General features: G+C 42.5%; 1 protein-coding gene across 2 annotated transcripts in view; it reads right to left on the bottom strand.

Moving 5' to 3' along the window:
- The window catches only part of LOC145357728 (lethal(3)malignant brain tumor-like protein 4), a 67,307-nt gene that overhangs the window by 12,109 nt on the left and 39,103 nt on the right, over positions 1-16,095 (bottom strand). For both annotated transcript variants that reach the window (XM_080211159.1, XM_080211161.1), the window contains 5 exons: positions 13,897-14,011; positions 12,301-12,403; positions 10,209-10,373; positions 4,472-4,639; positions 4,286-4,374 (listed from right to left, as the gene is read on the bottom strand). In XM_080211159.1, the coding sequence (XP_080067285.1) occupies positions 4,286-4,374; positions 4,472-4,639; positions 10,209-10,373; positions 12,301-12,403; positions 13,897-14,011 (640 nt within the window). The remainder of the gene's footprint in view (positions 1-4,285; positions 4,375-4,471; positions 4,640-10,208; positions 10,374-12,300; positions 12,404-13,896; positions 14,012-16,095) is intronic.

The raw sequence follows: 16,095 nt of genomic DNA, 5'->3' as shown, positions 1-16,095 counted from the left end.
TTCATTACTGTTTAAAGGAGGAATTTACTCCATCATAAAGATGATAAGAGTGCTGACAGTAAAAGAACATGGAATGCATCATTAACCATGTTGAATCTCACACTCTACAGAGACATTTATAAAGAGGGAGTGGTTTCAACAACCTTTCAAAAGCGATTTTATTCATGATTCCTATCCTTTCTCATTTTTCCTTCTTTTGTTGCTATATACTATGACAGTTGAAACCATGCGTCTAAGTTACAAACCTTGAACTTTGAGACAACTAAAATGGTGGAAGCATTGAATTTTACAGCGTAAGAAGTGGTCATTTGGCTCATTATGCCTGTCACAGCTCATTGAAAGAGCTACTCGACTAGTCCCAAGCATCGACCCCTGCCCCATGCCTTGTCTCACTGCCCTGCAAATTTTCCATTCCAAGTATATATAGCTAAGTCTATGTGCAAGTTAGGTGGACTGGCCATGATAAATTGTCCCCTAGTGTCTCAAAATGGGTAGTTCAGGGGGATTAGTGAGGTAAATGATTGGGGCTAAAGGGATAGGGCAGGAGGTGGGCTGGGAACGATCTTCTGTCCATCTTACCCAGGAGAGTCAGGATGGGCCGAACAGCCTCCTTCAGCACTGTAAGGATCCTAAGAAAGTTATTACTGAATCTGCTTCTACCATTCTTTTAAGAAATGCATTCCAGATTGACAACTTGCTGACGAAAAAAAAAATACTGCTCATCTTCCCCTGGCCCTTGTGCTAATTATCTTAAATCTGTGTCCTCAGGTTACCAATGCTTCTGCCAATAGAAACAGTTTTTGCCCGTCTATTCAGTCAAAACCTTTCATAATTTTGAACAAATTTCCCTTCAGGATAATATGTTTGAAATCAAATTAAATTGAAATCCAAGTAAACTGATTGTCATACATTTAAAGTTCTTGAATTAAGAAAGTGCACTTCAATCAAGGACAATCGTGCCAAATATAGTAAGCTCAGCACATACACAAGGACATCTAGTCATAGAGGTTTACAGCATGGAAACAGACCCTTTGGCCCAACTTGTCCATGCAACCCAGTTTTTACCATTAAGTTAGTTCCAATTGCCTGCATTTGGCCCATATCCCTCAATACCCATCTTAACCATGTAACTGTCTAAATGCTTTTTAAAAGTCAAAATTGTATCCATCTCCAATACTGCCTCTGCCAGCTTGTCCCAGACACTCACCACCCTCTGAGTGAAAAAAAATTGCCCCTCTGGATCTTTTTGTATCTCTCCCCTCTAACCATAAAACCATGCTCTCTAGTCTTAGACTCCCCTACCCTTGGGAAAAGACATTGACTATCTACCTTATCTATCCTTCTCATTATAAAATCGCCCCTAAGCTTCCTATGTTTAAGGGAAAAAGGTCCCAGTCCATCCAGTTTCTCCTTATACTCAAACCATCAAGTCACAGTAGCATGCCAGTAAATATTTCCTACGCTCTTTCTAGTTTAGTACTATCTTTCCTATAATAGGGTGACCAGAACTGTGCACAGTATTCCAAGTGTAGCCTTACCAATGTCTTGTACATCCTCAACAAGACATCCCAACTCCTGTATTCAATGTTCTGGCCAATGAAACCCAAGCATGCCAAATGCCTCCTTCACCATCCTGTCCACCTGTGACTCTACTTTCAAGGAGCTTTGAACCTGTACTCCTCGATCTCTTTGTTCCATAACTATTAACTCCAACCCCTATTAACTGCCCCCCGATTTGATCTACCAAAATGCATAACCTCATTTATCCAAATTAAATTCCATCTGCCATTCATCAACCCACTGGCTCAACTGTTCAAGATCCAATTGCAATCCTAGATAATCATCTTCTCTGTCCACTGTGCCATCTTAGTGTCATCCACAAACTTACTAATCATGCCTCCTAAATTTTCATCTAGATCATTAATATAAAAATCAAATAACAGTGGGCCCAGCACCGATCTGAGGCATACCGCTGATCACAGTTGAAAAATAACCCTCTACAACCATCCTCTGTCTTCTGTCATCAACCAGATTTTGTATCCAATTGGTTGTCCCACCCTGGATCCCATGAGATTTTACCTTATGCAACAACGTATATACGATATATTGTCAAAGGCCTTGCTAGAGGCCACGTAGACAACATCGACTGCACTACCCTCATCCACCTTCTTGGATACCCCTTCAACATAAGAACATAAGAAATAGGAGCAGGAGTAGGCCATCTAGCCCTTTGAGCCTGCCCCGCCATTCAATAAGATCATGGCTGATCTATCGTGGCTCAGTTCCACATTCCCGCCCTCTCCCCATAACCCTTAATCCCCTCGCTTATCAAAAGCCCATCAACCCACGTCTTAAAAATATCTAGCGAGGCAGCCTCCACCACTTCAACGGGCAGAGAATTCCAGAGATTCACCACCCTTTGAGTGAAGAAGTTCCTCCTCAACTCCGTTCTAAACCACCCCACCTTTATCTTGAGGCTGTGCCCCCTAGTCCTACTGTCCTTTCTGAGCGGGAAGAGTCTCTCCACCTCTATCCTATCCATCCCATTCATCATCTTATATGTCTCAATGAGATCTCCCCTCATTCTTCTAAACTCTAACGAGTACAAGCCTAGTTTATTCAGCCTCTCCTCATAGCTCAACCCCCTCAACTCCGGTATCAGCCTAGTAAACCAGAACTAATTTTCCACTCAAGGTTATGCTGACTGTCTTTAATCAGTCCTTGACTCTCTAAATGCCTGTAGATCCCGTCTCTCAAAATACCTTCTAACAACTTACCCACCACAGACATTAGGCTCACCCGCCTGTAGTTCCCAGGTTTTTTCCTGGGACCCTTCTTAAATGAAGGCACAACATTTGCTACTCTCCAATCTTCAGGCTGTGAATTTAATGGTTGTCTGCTAATTTGTAAAAAAGTTTAACTTGTTGCTTTTTAAATGTATCCACATGATTAATAATCAGTATCATTTCAGCTGGTGACACGCTCTCACTGCCTGAGTCAGCACCTGTACTAATATAGCACCTTTAATCCAATCAAATGTCCCAAGTATTTAAAAGTTTTTTAAAAAATTTATTTATTACTGTCACAAGAAGGCTTACATTAATGCTGCAATGAAGTTACTGCAAAAATTCCCTACTCACCACACTCCGGCACCTGGGTATGCTGAGAATTTAGCATGGCCAATGCACTTAACCTACACATCTTTTGGACTGTGGGGGGAAACCAGAGCACATGGAGGAAACCCACGCAGACACAGGGAGAACGTGCAGACTCAGCACAGTGTCCCAAGCCAGGAATGGAACCTGCTTCCCTGGCGTTGTGGGGCAGCAGTGCTAACCACAGTGCCACCTCCAAGCAAAAATGACACCCATGAAGAGATATCAGTCAGATGTTGAATAGCTTGGAGTTTTAAGAAGCTCCTCCAAGGGGCAAAGTGAGGCAGTAAGGTGGAGAAGGCAGAAAATATAGAAAAACATTAAGAAAATATTCAAAACTTTGACAGATTTTGAAAGTGAAAATAGGGACGTCCCATTCCCATTGGCAGGAGAATGAGTAACCAAAGGACAGAGATTTAGGATAACTGTTGAAAGAATAAGAGGGAAAGGCAGAGAAGAATTTATAATCTGCAAAATATTGTAGAATGGGATAAAAGCACATGAAAAAGGAGCAAGTTGATACCCTCTGGCCTACTGAGCTTGCTCCATCATTCAATATGATCCATGATTTCAACTCCACTTCCCCACCTGCTCCTCAAATCCCTTCATTCTAAGATACCAAATGTATTAAATGATGATGTGTTGACAACTCTCTGGCGCAGAGAATTTCAAAGATTTGCAACCCTTTGACAAAAGTTTTAACCAAATTCCTCCTCTTTTCAGTCCTAAGTGATTGAGACAGAGTCCACAGTAGGCTGAAAAGGTATATACTTCAAAGGGGAAATTGTGCATGGCTGTGGGTAGGAAAGTGGAACCAACCGGACAGCACTCTCAAAGAGCTGAAAGGTATCCTGCCACTCTCAATTTGGTGAAACTTTACTTGTATTGCATGTCCGCAAAGCACATGTGAAAGAAATCCTTAGGGGAATGAGCATAATGGGAGCAGCCTGCACCACCATTCAATAAAGTCATGGCTGATCTCTACCTCAACTGCACCTTCCAGTTCTCTTATATCCCTCAGTTTCATTAGAGCAAAACAGCACTACATCTACACCGGCAATCTGACTACTAAACATCTACAATAATTTGGATAGTGTCACCCGATTAACAGTAACCTGACCAGCATTAACCTGCCGTTTCTTTTAATCTGTCCATCGTTGTTTCTTCTTCTTCTTGCTTCACAAACTGGAGTTTAAAGTACTTTGGTGGACGTCCAACTCTAAATATAACAAACACATCATTATAACACATGGAGCATTAGACGCCATAAACATTTTATTTTTACATCAAGAGGGTAGCTTGTATTGATGACTTACTTTCTCTGTTTCATCCTGCTAGCAGCTGGCACTTCGGGTTTTTTGGCTGACAATTCTTCACAGCTTTCTTCACCAGCTCCTTTTGCCTGCGCATTTTCCATGGTGGGATGTCCTGTCAGGTAGCTCATTTCGATTTGGTTCCCAGTACTATTCTGCGAAACAGTTTTTCTAACAAAAGGTGGAAGAAGTAGAAATTTGTTAAAATGATGGACAACCTTTTCAGATCTCAGAATCCACCATCAACTACCCATTAACCGCAAGGAAGAATGGTTTGATATACCAAAGAAGGGCAGAATTCTCTGCTCTCTCTCGTGGTGAGTTTGGGGGTGGGAAGGGCACTTCATTACAAGGAGTCATGGCTTGCCTGAACCCTGCCACCCACCTGCCTCCACCTGTGGGCCACCTTCCCTCCTCATTGTTAATTGAGGCCCTTAAGTGATCAATTAATGAGTGTCCCTTGCTGGTACCAAGTGCTCTCCGTTCCCTGAAGGTAATATCATCGTGCCAATATCATTGGTTATTTCTATTTTTGTAGGAAGTTTAACTTTGTTTTATTCAGGGCAGAACGGTTGTTTATAAATGGATTTAATAAATAAAAATGAACGGTTTCAATCCAGGAGTCAGGCAGTCTCAACAAATCCATGAATCACCAAAACCATTTATTGTGAACAATAACAGTTTAAAAATATATTTTGAAAGCTAAAAACCAAACAATATTTTTTAAACCAGCTGTGTTTATTCTGTGGCCACATTCCGTGACTGCAATTCAGTAAAATACACTTTTAGGTCAGCTTTCATTATGTTTTTGTTAAATTAGACTGTTAAATTTTATCCTGGCAATTTACAAAAGAGAACTGATGGAAAAAAAAACATTACTTGCCATAATTAATGAACATATAGAAGGTGTAAAAATATCTTGGGAATTGGCCGTGAAGTTAATAATTTAAAAAGATGCCACGCAAGGAAAAGAGGCAACAGCAGCTAGCAGCTCAGAGAGACCTCGTAGCCACAGAGAGAGATACAGCAGGGAAACAGGCCCTTCGGCCCAACCTGTCCATGCCAGCCAGGTTTCCTAAACTGGTCTAATCCCATCTGCCTGCATTTGGCCCATATCCCACTAAATATTTCCTATTGATGTACCTGTCCAGATGTTTCTTAAATGTTGTAACTGTGACCACCTCGATTGCCTCCCCTGGCAGATTACATATATGTACTATCCTGTGTGTGAAAAAATTGCCCCTTGGGTCCCTTTCAAATCTTGCCCCTCTCACCTTAAACCTCTACCCTCTAGTTCTGGACACCCTTATGCTGGGGAAAAGACCATAGCTAACCACCTTATTTGTGCCCATGATTTTATAAAGCTCTACAACGTCACCCCTCATCCTCCAAGTAAACGATCCTGCTACTCCCAAGAGGCAAGGTGTAAATTCCTTACAGTTCACTGTGCACTGCCAACCCTAGTACTTCAAGTGATGGTCCAAAGCATTGTCACGCGGAGTAACCTTTGCTTCCCAACCAGCAGGAAACCTCAACAGTGAACAGCGATGAATTCAATAGTACAAAGGACAAGTGGCTTATATTTTAAACATTCCCCAAGTGTGGAAAGCCAGGCAGCAAGGACAGCCACCCCAAGTCAGCGGACCCAAGTCCTCTTAAAATGCGTTGCTTAAGGATCAGCATCATTTTATCCTGGGCCTGAGTGAGAGAGCAGTGGTAGCTTCCCGTCCAGACCAAACATAAGAAACAGGAGTAGGAGTAGGCCACACAGCCACTATAGACCGCTCTGCCATTTATTACAATTATGGCTGATCATCTACATTAACCCCCACTTTCCCCCTCTATCTCCTGATTCCCTTAGTGTCAAAATCTTTCATCAATCTCAGTCCTGAACCCTAATGACTGACCACAGCCCTGTGTAGTAGAGAATTCCAACAATTCACGATCCTCATGAGTGAAGAAATTTCTCCTTGTCTCAGTCCAAAATGATCTACCTCTTCTCCTGACATCATGGTCACTAGTTCTAGACACTCCAGCCAGATAAGAAGGGTGGCAGGCAAAAGGCAGGGAATTATAGGCCGGTTAGTTTAACGTCTGTTGTAGGTAAAATGTTAGAATCCGTCATCAAGGAGGAAATAGCGAGGCATCTTGAGGGGAATTGCTTGATAGAGCAGACGCAGCACGGTTTCGTTAAGGGGAAGTCGTGTCTGACAAATTTATTGGAGTTCTATGAGGATGTATCTAGGGCGGTGGATAGAGGAGAGCCGGTGGATGTGGTCTTTCTTGATTTTCAGAAGGCGTTTGACAAGGTACCTCAAGAGGTTATTGCAGAAGGTAAGGGGGCATGGAGTTGGGGGTAGGGTATTAGCGTGGATAGAGGATCGGTTGTCAAATAGGAGGCAGAGAGTGGGGGTTAATGGGTGCTATTCGGATTGGCGGTTGGTGACTAGTGGAGTGCCCCAGGGGTCGGTGCTGGGGCCTCAGCTATTTACCATTTATATAGATGATCTGGAGGAGGGAACCGAGTGTATGGTGTCGAAATTTGCTGATGACACCAAGATTGGTGGAACGGCAAATTGCGCGGACGGTGTGGAGAGTCTGCAGAAGGATCTAGATAGGCTGGGCGAATGGGCCAGGAACTGGCATATGGAATTTAATGTTGGCAAGTGCGGGGTGGTCCACTTTGGTAGGAATAATGGTAGGAAGGACTATTTCTTACGTGGCGAAAAACCGCAGCAGGCGACGGTGCAGAGGGACCTTGGGGTCCTTGTGCATGAGTCGCAAAAACCCAGCCTGCAGGTGCAGCAGGTGGTCAGGAAGGCTAATGGGATGCTGGCGTTCATAGCAAGGGGGATTGAATATAAAAGTAAGGAGGTCTTGCTGCAGCTGTATAGGGCATTGGTGAGGCCGCGGCTGGAGTACTGTGTGCAGTTTTGGTCGCCGCACTTACGCAAGGATATTTTGGCCTTGGAGGGAGTGCAGAGGAGGTTTACTAGGCTGATACCGGAGTTGAGGGGGTTGAGCTATGAGGAGAGGCTGAATAAACTAGGCTTGTACTCGTTAGAGTTTAGAAGAATGAGGGGAGATCTCATTGAGACATATAAGATGATGAATGGGATGGATAGGATAGAGGTGGAGAGACTCTTCCCGCTCAGAAAGGACAGTAGGACTAGGGGGCACAGCCTCAAGATAAAGGGGGGGCGGTTTAGAACGGAGTTGAGGAGGAACTTCTTCACTCAAAGGGTGGTGAATCTCTGGAATTCTCTGCCCATTGAAGTGGTGGAGGCTGCCTCGCTAGATATTTTTAAGACGCGGGTTGATGGGTTTTTGATAAGCGAGGGGATTAAGGGTTATGGGGAGAGGGCAGGAATGTGGAACTGAGCCACGACAGATCAGCCATGATCTTATTGAATGGCGGGGCAGGCTCGAAGGGCTAGATGGCCTACTCCTGCTCCTATTTCTTACATTCTTATGTTCTTATGAAGCAACTGGTCAGCATCTATTCAGTTAAGAATTTTATAAGCTTCAATGAAATCATCTTTCATTCTTCTAAACTCCTGAGGATAGAGGCTCATTCGCTCCTCATAGGACAGCTCTCTTAAACCAGAGATCAATCTAGCTGAACTTTTGTTGCACCTCTTCTAAGACAGGGTATATCCTTTCTTCATCAAGGAGATAAAACTGCAGACAATATTCCACGTTCTTTGCTAGGTATATTGGACAGGACCAGAAGAATAAGGTAAGTTACTTTTCCTCTGTTTTCCTGTGGCCCAAGAGGAGCAGAAGTGCCCCTCTAGGCCCCACAAAGTAACCTGGGATACCCCACCTTGTCAAGGTTATTCTTAAACCTTAAGATCCTTTTAGAAAAACTTCCTGGAGAGTTAATATATCTTTCTGTGTGCAGGAGATTCGGAACCTATTCTACCTTAAGTGTTAAAAGGTTTGATCATGCCGAAATCCTACTTCCAGTAAGCAGAAAACTCAAGTTTCTTGGGTCTTTCCACAATAGACCACACCCCAGCAATTAATGGGCCACATTACCTATGTCCTGTCCTCCTCAGATTCAAGGAGTTGTTACATGGAGAAAAATGCCTTGGAAGCTAAAAAAGTTGCACAGAACTTTCGTTCAGGACCAAAGAATGCCAACGTTGGTGACTATTATCATCGCTGCGGAGACTGGATTCTGCCACCATTTCCAGGCACAAGCTAAGAGGCCGGAGTGGACCTGGGGTGTGCAGGGCTAAGGAAACTTAGTTGACCTCAATAACATAGGTGGGCGTAGGAAGGTTAGAGATGAAGCTATAGTATTGAGGATTATGTGACAATCTGGATTACTACACAAGCATTGCTCTCCATGGATCAGAGAAGGTTAAGAGGCGATATGATGGAAGCGTTCAAAATCATGAATGTTTTTGAAAGGCTAAGTAAGGAGAAATTGTTTCCAGTGGTGGACAGGTTGACAGAGAATACAGATATAAGGTGATTGTCAAAAGAAGCAGAAGATATATGAGAAAACATGTTTATTGCATGGCATGTTATTGGAATGCAATGCCTGAAAAGGTGATGGAAGCAAATTTAATATCAACATTCAAAAGGCAATTGCATACAAAATTTACAGAACAATGGAAAAATAGCAGAGCAATGATGGTAATTGAATAGATCTGCTATGGAGCCAGCGTAGATGCATCATCTCATGATTTCAGAATATTACATGGTTCCTTTACAAGTAAAAACAGCCCAGTGCCCTAAAATTAGAAATTATTACCCCAAGTTTCTTTCAAATAAATTAGGTGCAGCACAGTGAATAATATGTTTGTGTCATTTCTTCCACCCCCCACCCCACCCCGCTACGCCCCCCGCCTCCCCCTAAGCCCCCAGTTTGAAGTTAGCTGGCATCGAGCAAATGGTGAATCACTTGAGTCTAAAGAAGCTGGTTTGGGGCGTGTAATCAATCCATTCCTTCAAATAAACAATTACAAACTATTCCTGGCAAACGTCTGAAGACAGGATTTTTCTGCATCTCTTAAGGCAAGAGGTTCTGTGTAAATAAATAAAGGGGGGAGCAACTTTTTTTTTGAAAAAACTAGCCATTTTTAAATATTAGAATTCCACAGTAAAGCAGTAGGAGCATTGAGATTGTAATGCAATGAGTGGTTAGGGTTTGGAATTCTGTGGAAACATACTTAATTAGTAGCTTTCAAAACAAAACTGAATAAATGCCTGAAGGACAGAAAACACTGCAAGGGTATTGCAGTCCAAAGATGTGCTGGTTAGGTTGATTGGCCATGCTGAATTGCCCCTTAGTGTCCTGGGACGCGTAGGTTAAAGGGATTAGTGGGGTAAATATGTGCGTTTACAGGGATAAGGCCTGGGTGGGATTGCTTGTCAGTGCAGACTTGATGGGCTGAATGGCCTCCTTCTGAATTCTATGATATAGCCAGTGAGGCTAATTGGGTTTGTCTTCAAAAGAGCTGATACAGATTCAATGGGCTGAATGGCATCCTCCTGTACTATTTCGATTTATTATTTTCAGATGTACTAACGCACAGTGAAAAGTATTGTTTCTTGCATGCGATACAAAGCATACCGTTCATAGAGAAGGAAATAAGAGAGTGCAGAGAAAGATACCATTCGATGATAACAGATGGGATAGTGGTGAATGCTTTCACAATGAACAATTTCAGCTCTCAGGCTTAAGCAGAGTAAGCTACTTCTGTTGTGTTGTGTTACCACTACTCACTTGTGTGTAAAGGTATCTTCTGATGACTCTGGTGAGATAGCCTGTGTTCCCATTTTCTTCAGCTTCTGAGCAGCTGAGACTGGTGACTGCCTCTCTCCACTTAGACGGTCTGGTAAAACTGTTTCTTTGTTCAAGTTAATTTCAGAATACGGACAGCTAACTAACCTAAAATAGAAAAACAACACATCACTTCTTAAAGAGCTTCTAAACCTGTATCACAAAATATAGACATTTGGAATACAGTTCTGGTCACCCTATTAGAGAGAGCATATTATTAAACTAGAAAGGGTGCAGAAAAGATTTACTAGAATGCTACTGGGACTTGGTGGTTTGAGTTACAAGGAGAGGCTGGAGAGACTGGGACTTTCTTCTCTGCAGCGTAAGAGGCTGAGGGGTAATCTTTTAGAGGTCTATAAAATAACGAGGGGCTCAGATCAGCTAGATAGTCAATATCTTTTCCCAAAGGTAGACGGATCTAAAACTAGAGGGCATAGGTTTAAGGTAAGAGGAGGGAGATACAAAAGTGTCCAGAGGGGTGAGCGGTGGTGAGTGTCTGGAACAAGTTGCCAGATGTAATGATAGAGGTAGGTGCAATTTTGTCTTTTAAAAAGCATTTAGACAGTTACAGGGTAAGATGGGTATAGAGGGATATGGGCCAAATGCAGGCAATTGGGCGGGCATCGACAAGTTGGGCTGAAGGGCCTGTTTCCATGCTGTAAACCTCAATGACTCTATTACCTGTGTAATGTCAATAGACAAAGTGATCGACAATGCTAACAATTAACTGACTCAATCATATTTCCATTCTGTTAACAGTGTTGCAAACTGGCTCGAGAAAGGAAAGGGCAAAGATGTTCCAATAATTAAACACTAGCAATATTTCAACCTTTTAAGAATCTGACATCGTGCATGCTTTGTCATCTTTTTCCATGAGAAATTCCCACATCCACATATACAATAGAAATTGTCTATGTAAACATGTCATGTTGTAATTCTGCTTTCGTGCCAACTGAGGTGCTTTAATTCTTCAGTTTTGCATCTCCCAACTGCCCAGCCCATACTGCAAACTCACTGCTATGTTCCAACCACTTTTCTAGCCCTGGCAACATTCTCATAAACCTCCTCTGCACTCTATCCAGAGCAATTATAACCTTCCTGTAATACGGTGACCGGAACTGTACACAATACTCCAGTTGCGGCCTCACCGGTGTTTTATATAATCCCAACATTATATTCTTACTTTTATATTCTATACCTCTGCCATTGAAGGCGAGCATTCCATATGTCTTCTTTACAACCTTGTCTGCTTGAACTGCTGCCTTTAGGTACTTGCAAACCAGGATCTCTCACTTCATTGACACTTCCTAGTATATTCCCATTTATTGCGTATTCCCCATAACTGTTTGAACTCCATAAATGCATGCCCTCACATTTCTCTATGTCAAAATCCAGCCGCCACTTTAGCGCCCACTCCACCAGCCCATCAATAACGTTTTGTAGATTATAGCTAACCTCTTCACTATCTATTACTTGGCCAATCTTTGCGCCATCTGTAAATTTTCCAATTGTGCCCCCTACATTCATGTCCAAATCATTAATATATAACACAAACAGCAAGGGCCCCAACACCGAACCCTGTGGAACATCACTTGTAAAGACAGATGCAAAGTACTAGTTTAATACCTCTGCTATTTTTTCTGCCTCCACATGCAAGTCCTCTTTCTTATCCTAATTGGCCCTATTCTTTCTTTTACCATTCATTTATTGTTGAAATTCAAATCCTTTGGGATTCCCTTTTATGTTTGCTGCCAGTCTCTTTTCATGCCTTAAGCTTGCTTTTCTGATTAGTTTTATCATTCCCCCCACCCCCAGCCCTTCTATATTTAGCCTGATACTCCCTTGTATTTTGTACATCTGTTGTATGCATACTTCTTCCTTTTCATCTGTACCCCTATCTCTCCAAGGTTGTCTGGACTTATTTGTGCTACTTTTCCCCTTCAAGGTAATATACCTTGAAATTGCCTGCAATAACTTTCCTTTGAAGGTATTTTGTTAAAAAGGCAAATGGTACTCATAATTTCCTCTCACATACGTGTAGTGTGCAGCATATCTTGCCCCTTTGATGTGCCCTATTCCTTTACAACCAGGTGTTGGGCATCCTCCTTGTCCTGGACTTTCTGCCAAATCAGCGGGGCCTAATTGAGGGGAGGGTAAAGGAAACACATTTATTTTGGTTTTGCAACACTGGCCTTTTTGACTAAATATAGAAACACAAAGTATTGAAAATGCATCACTGGTTTAGGAAAAAAGACAGATAAACAAGTGAAAATGAAGGCTGTTTGGGCAGAATTTTCCCAGTGCCAAGGCGGTGATGGTGGAGACATGGAGCTCGGAATATAGCACTGAGCATCGCTGGGACAGTTCCCATTGCCAGGGAGGAATACGGACGGATCAGTTGTCCACTGCAAGGTGGGCTGGAAGCCAATCTGCATATTATAACTCCAATTAGGGGACATCAGTGTGCAGCAGTATTCTCATCACTAGAGGAGGTTGGCAGCTTAATGGAGGCAGCATCACTGCAGCCTTTCATGGCACCACTGAAGCCTCCATCCCCTAAGGAGGTCCTGAGCCCCAACAATTCTGCTGGAGGCCTCTTCCCTCCAACTGAAGGGGTTTAATTATTTGTTCTTAAATTAATTTTCACTGCTCCAAGGATCACTGCATTTTAAGGCTGCTTTTATCTACCTGCCTCAGCAGCCTCTCCTGGTGGGACTGCCAAGGCTGCAGAGCTGATGGACCTGCAACATCAACAGTAAGCTCGGAGACAGCTCATTAAGAGGCCACATCCAGGGAAATGGCTTTTCCGGTTTGGCTCTGAGCAAAAGCCCCAACATCAGGGACCCAAACTAGGGAAGCTATTTCCCTGGGTGTGGCCTCCTTATGAGCTCACCTCCAGTCCAGATCCATCATCATCCATGAGTAAGCAGTCTACCTCATTGGCACTGAATTAAACATCCACTATCAGTTGCAGGTCCATCAGCGCTGCAGCTTTGACAGTCCCACCAGGAGAGGTAGGCACTGCTAAGGCAGGGAAATAAAATGAGGGTGCCTCAAAATAGAGCACAGTTTTTAAATTGGTTACTCAGGCCAGAGGGCCCAGAAGAAAGATGAGATTCCTGTTTCTTGAAAGGCGCATGATTGGAACCGTGTAGGATGTCAAAGTCAAGAGATGAACTGGCTTTCAGATACAATTTAAAAGATCCATTAACAAGAACTTCAACATCTATCAGCAGCACAAAGACAGATCAAGTGACTATTTGTCTCATTACTGCGTATGCGATCTTGCTGTGTGAGATTAGCTGCTATGCTCACCTGACAATAGCACAGACTACATTTTCATTATAACGTAACCGATTGGCTGTGAAGCATTTTGGGGATGTCCAGAGGACTTGAAATGTGTCATAAAATGCAAGTGCTTTCTTCCCAGTGGCTGTGAAGAAAGTTGGCATCAACTGAGGAAAAGGTGACCGTCTCTCCACTCTGGAAAGCACAGCTCTTGCTTCACTTTTAACAAAATCATGGCAACATAATTATTAGCTGTGATTTCTCCCTGCAGTAAAAGGATATATTCTAACAAATGGCTTTAATGTAAAATAAAGGAGAACACACAGCCAGGACTCCAACTTACTAAGAGGTATTTGTAGTGAATGTCCAGTTTTAGCACACCAGCCAGCAGGATGGATATCTGGACTATCTGCATCTATCCAATAATCATAGTCATGACTCCAGCCATCAAAATGGATCTGAAACACCATAATGATATTATACATTATTTATCCTCAATAAAGTAACATATATGCTCATGTCATGCAAACACACATCAACAACCATTACCAACTTAAAAAGACCCACTCACATCCTCTTGACTATTAATGGCAGCTTCCCACCACCCCCGGTGGTTGCCTCCAAGCACAGCTAACTCAGCTAAATTAACACCACAGCTTCAAGAGTAGGACCAGGGTTGAGTACTCTGAATGACTGGTTCATCTCCTGACTCCTCTGTACTTCTCCACCATAATAAGAGGGTGATGGAATGTTCACCATTGGCTGGAGTCACAGCAACATTTCAGAAACTCATCACCATCCACGAGGAAGCAGTCTGCCTCTTTGGCATTGAATTAAACATCCATCCCTTCCATAGTCAGTGCACTGTAAGACATGGTGCACCAAAAACCAAGCTTATTCCAACAGCCACTCCAGCCAATGACCTCCACCACTAAGAATGAGAGCAGTAAGGTCACTGGATAACTTGCACCTCCAAGTTGCTTCCTGGTCCTGAATGGATATTCACCTTTTATGTCCAAATGTTCATGTTCTTCGTTGTTCAGTCATAAGTCATGGAATTCTCTAAACAACACTGTGGGAGCTTCACTAATATTAAATCTGCAGCAGCTGCCCTGAGAACAACTACCACCCTCAGGGTCAATAAATCTGGCATTAAAAGAAAATAGCTGTACATTCATCAGATATACATTGCGAAATCAAAGCTTTGGCTTCATATCAGATAAATATTCTTCTGCCAATTTGTAATTATTAATCCTGATGTTCAAATGGATACAATCATTTCTGAAAGCTGCTTGGTCTAAAATGCTTGCATTTGCTACAAGTTCTGGATAGGGGGAAGCAAGGGATTCTAAAGCAAAGCAAATATTGACTTACTAGACTTCATTTTCTTGCAATATGGAGATAAAAGATTTGGAAGAATAATGCATCACACTATAAATGATAAAGAATTAGTGAAGGAAATCTGAGTTCCTTGTCTATTATCTGCAATTACCAAATTGGACCTTCTGCCTTAAATTCATTGATGGCAAACAGCAATATTCACAAAAATATGCCCAGTATTTGTTGACTAAAATGCTGCATTGACCTCTGTTTCAAAATATTGTGTGACAGTATTGAAGAGTTAATTAGGGATTAGCATTGTTCAATGAATGCAGTAGTCTATATTCTTGTGCCAGTATACAGCGCCAAGTTATCCAGCGCTTATAGATTCTAATTAGAAAATGTTTCACTTTTTTTCTAAATATGAATAATAAAATAATCTTTCCCAATGGGTTAACAAATTTATTCACTTGCTTACAGTTGGTCTTGTCGCCCCTACCCACCTCCATCTCCAACCTCCTCTTCCCCTCCCCATTTCCAACCCTCCCAGAATCAAAGTGTCTGGGCGAGTGGATAAAATTAACCAGGATTCTCTCTCCCAACACAATCCAATAACTATTACGATGGTGTATGTTTGGATTACACACAAGGATAGGATGTTCCCTGTCTTCGAGTCCATATCAATGCATGCCATCAAGGCCCACACATGAACAATGTCACTTGGGCACTGGAGGACTGTCATATTCCACGCAAGTAATACCAGAGGCCTCACACATGGACAAAAGGTGGCGAGGAAAGAAGGGAACGTTGGTAACAAATATTTTGCAGCATTTCACCAATTTGCTCTCTCTCATCATTACTGTGTTTGTACAGGTCCTCAGGCATCAAAATATAACTCCAGTGACTTATTTGTCATGTGCAACCATAGATGATCGCTGTAAAAGGTATTCAACCACAGAAAACATTACACTCAATTCTGTTCCCAACCAGGTCCACCTCTCCGTCTTCCAGTGTTACGGAGAGTTAGCGGGATTACCAATCTATCATGAGGCAATGGACTTTCCAATATAAATTATATGAGAGAAAAATAGTTCAGTGTTTGATATGTGAGCTGCTCATCATTATTGTCATGAGTTTCTTTTCACATTAGTTACAAGTGGTTAAGGCGTAATTTTGGGGGTTAGAGTAATAGACTCAAGCAGAGCTATCCATTAGCAACAGA

Source organism: Carcharhinus amblyrhynchos, chromosome 24 (genome assembly GCF_965287045.1).
Source record: "Carcharhinus amblyrhynchos chromosome 24, sCarAmb.v2.hapA, whole genome shotgun sequence".
NCBI classification, from domain to species: Eukaryota; Metazoa; Chordata; class Chondrichthyes; order Carcharhiniformes; family Carcharhinidae; genus Carcharhinus; species Carcharhinus amblyrhynchos.
Note: the sequence above shows the minus strand (reverse complement) of the source record. Positions and strands in the feature narration are given on the sequence as shown.